The sequence below is a fragment of the Sardina pilchardus genome, chromosome 1, assembly GCF_963854185.1.
Source record: "Sardina pilchardus chromosome 1, fSarPil1.1, whole genome shotgun sequence".
Classification (NCBI taxonomy): domain Eukaryota; kingdom Metazoa; phylum Chordata; class Actinopteri; order Clupeiformes; family Clupeidae; genus Sardina; species Sardina pilchardus.
In genome coordinates, this window is record NC_084994.1 from 8098345 (window position 1) to 8101520 (window position 3176).

At 48.6% G+C, this 3176-nt stretch overlaps 1 protein-coding gene across 1 annotated transcript in view; it reads right to left on the reverse strand.

Moving 5' to 3' along the window:
• Nucleotides 1-3176, reverse strand: part of LOC134086043 (protein NLRC3-like) — a 12945-nt gene continuing 9769 nt past the window's right edge. The window contains exon 10 of the mRNA XM_062540000.1: nucleotides 1-497. Within this exon, the coding sequence (XP_062395984.1) occupies nucleotides 350-497 (148 nt within the window). The 3' untranslated portion in view covers nucleotides 1-349. The remainder of the gene's footprint in view (nucleotides 498-3176) is intronic.

Here is a 3176-nt window from a genome sequence, read left to right on the forward strand (position 1 = left end):
CACCATCAAATAAGTTTATTTAATTTCATATTTTACAACAGATACTGAATTTTATACATTGTCCAACCCACATGTCCATCTGATATCATGACAAAACAATAGTGAACAGCTTCAACAGATATGGACATTCACACAGTGTTCACCCCAGTCCACATGGACATCTGTGCATGTGTGAGAGTCTCTTATGTCTGCTGAGTCCATGCTGCATGCTGTCAATCATCTTTGGCTGATCAGTGTGTATGTGTGTGTGTGTGTGTGTGTGTGTGTGTGTCTGTATGTGTGTGTGTGTGTGTGTGTGTGTGTGTGTGTGTGTGTGTGTGTGTGTGTAAAAGGTCACTTAATGAGCTCCTCAATCCTCCTCCTCCTCATCGTCATCTTCCTCCAAATCATCTTTCTCCTCCTCATCATCATCTTCCTCCCCATCATCGTCTTTCTCCTCCTCATCTTCCTCGCTACCATCATCATCTTCCTCCTCCGAATCATCATCTTCCTCCCACCTGTAGGATAAATGAAGAAGATCATCAATCCGTGTCCATGACAACAAACAAACACAGTGAGGGTGGAGCTAAATAGTCCAACAGCACTGATCAGATCAGTCTAATCAGAAGCACTATTCTACTGTTCCCCCATTCCACCTGCAGGAGAAAGGAGATGATCATCAATCAGTGACATCAATGACAAGCCTCTACCAGTGAGCCAGGCTGCATGAGAGACAGAGGCCTCTATTCTGTACCAGCAGCCATATAGTCCTTGAGCCAGAGGTGTTGGTGGCTACTATCTTAGGGGAAGAAGTCTCATAGTGGTTTTAGACCAGGTGTACCACCCTAGAGTTAAGAAATATGACACGAGTGGGAGTGGGGATGGTAAAGGATATCACCACGGCTGTAATCTGAAGGCAATCTGAGGGCCACTATGTGGGCTTCATGTGGGAGGAGGACACTGGTGTAAAATGCAGGAGGTAGCTGACTGGGTAATGGATCTCTGGAAGAGCAGAATCAGGACATGAGATGGTGATGTTGGTTTTAAAGAACACTCTAGGTTATTTGTAGGCCTGTTGATTAATGAGTTTGGCAGAATAGTCGGCCTTGCCATTCTTAGAGAGAGAGAGAGAGAGAGAGAGAGAGAGAGAGAGAGAGAGAGAGAGAGTTGGTAAAGCTTCATGTGATTTCTGAAGAGAGCTGAAATCTTTCCTCCATTTCTGCTCTGCCCTTCTACAGGTACATCAGAGAGCACGAGTGGGGTCATTCAACCCAGCAGTTGCAGTGTTGGGTTGTTTTATCATTAAAGGGGCTCCATGATTCAGCCCAGCAGTTGCAGTGTTGGGTTGTTTTATCATTAAAGGGGCTCCATCATTCAACCCAGCAGTTGCAGTGTTGGGTTGTTTTATCATTAAAGGGGCTCCATGATTCAACCCAGCAGTTGCAGTGTTGGGTTGTTTTATCATTAAAGGGGCTCCATGATTCAACCCAGCAGTTGCAGTGTTGGGTTGTTTTATCATTAAAGGGGCTCCATGATTCAACCCAGCAGTTGCAGTGTTGGGTTGTTTTATCATTAAAGGGGCTCCATGACTCAATGTGTCAGAGCAGAAGCTGTTAAGGAGTTGAGTTAAGGGATCGGGTGAGAGGGTGTGTGTGTGTGTGTGTGTGTGTGTGTGTGTGTGTGTGTGTGTGTGTGTGTGTGTGTGTGTGGCTGAGTTAAGGGATTAGGTGAGAGGGTGACGCTGAGAGGGAGAGTGTGTGTGTGTGTGTGTGTGTGTGTGTGTGTGTGTGTGTGGCTGAGTTATGGAATCGGGTGAGAGGGTGGTGTATGTGTGTGTGTGTGTGTGTGTGGGGGGGGGGGGGGGGGTGTCAGACAATATCGACAGTTGTGAGGTTATCAATTGAGATGGGTGTGCCTGTGTCTGTGTGTGAGAGGTGAGGAGTGTGTGTGAGGAGAGAGGAGTGTGTGTGTGTGTAGAGGAGTGTGTGAGAGGAGATGAGTGTGTGAATAGAGGAGTGTGTGAGAGGATAGGAGTGTGTGTGAATAGAGGAGTGTGTGTGAATAGAGGAGTGTGTGAGAGGAGAGGAGTGTGTGTGGGTAGAGGAGTGTGTGAGAGGAGAGGAGTGTGTGAGGGTAGAGGAGTGTGTGAGAGGAGGGTATGTGAGTAGAGGAGTGTGTGTGAGGAGAGAGGAGTGTGTGTGTGTAGAGGAGTGTGTGTGTGTGTGTGTAGAGGAGTATGTGTGTGGAGAGAGGAGTGTGTGTGTGGAGAGAGGAGTGTGTGTGAGAGGATGGTGCCTTTGGAGGAGTGTGTGAGAGGAGAGAGGAGTGTGTGTGTAGATAGTGTGTGTGTGAGGAGAGAGAAGTGTGTGTGTGAGGAGAGAGGAGTGTGTGTGTGTGTGTGTGTGTGTGTGTGTGTGTGTGTGTGTGTGTGTGTGTGTGTGTGTGTGTGTGTGTGTGTGTGTGTGTTGGTGTGAGAGAGGAGAGGAGTGTGTGTGTGTAGAGAAGTGTGTGTGAGGAGAGGAGTGTGTGTGAGGAGAGAGGAGTGTGTGTGAGAGGAGAGGAGTGTGTGTGTAGAGGAGTGTGTGAGAGGAGAGGAGTGTGTGAGAGGAGAGGAGTGTGTGTGTGAGGAGAGAGAAGTGTGTGTGGGTAGAGGAGTGTGTGTGTGAGGAGAGGAGTGTGTGTGGGTAGAGGAGTGTGTGTGAGTAGAGAGAAGTGTGTGTGGGTAGAGGAGTGTGTGTGAGGAGAGAGAAGTGTGTGTGAGGAGAGAAGTGTTTGTGGGTAGAGGAGGTTGTGTGTGAGGAGAGGAGTGTGTGTGGGTAGAGGAGTGTGTGTGAGTAGAGAGAAGTGTGTGTGGGTAGAGGAGTGTGTGTGAGGAGAGAGGAGTGTGTGTGAGAAGGTGGCGCTGAGGAGGAGTGTATGTGTGTGTGTTTATTTGTGTGTGTGTGAGTGTGAGTAGAGGAGTGTGTGTGTGTGTGGGTAGAGGAGGATGTGTGAGAGGAGAGAGGAGTGTGTGTGTGAGGAGAGGGGTGTGTGAGAGAAGGTGATGCTGAGGACGAGTGTTTGTGTGTGTGTGTGTGTGTGTGTGTGTGTGTGTGTGTGTGTGTGTGTGTGCGTGTGTGTGTGTGCGTGTGTGTGTGTTTTGAGGCGGGGGGTGGTGGTGATCAGACAATATCAACAGTTGTGAGGTTAACAACAGG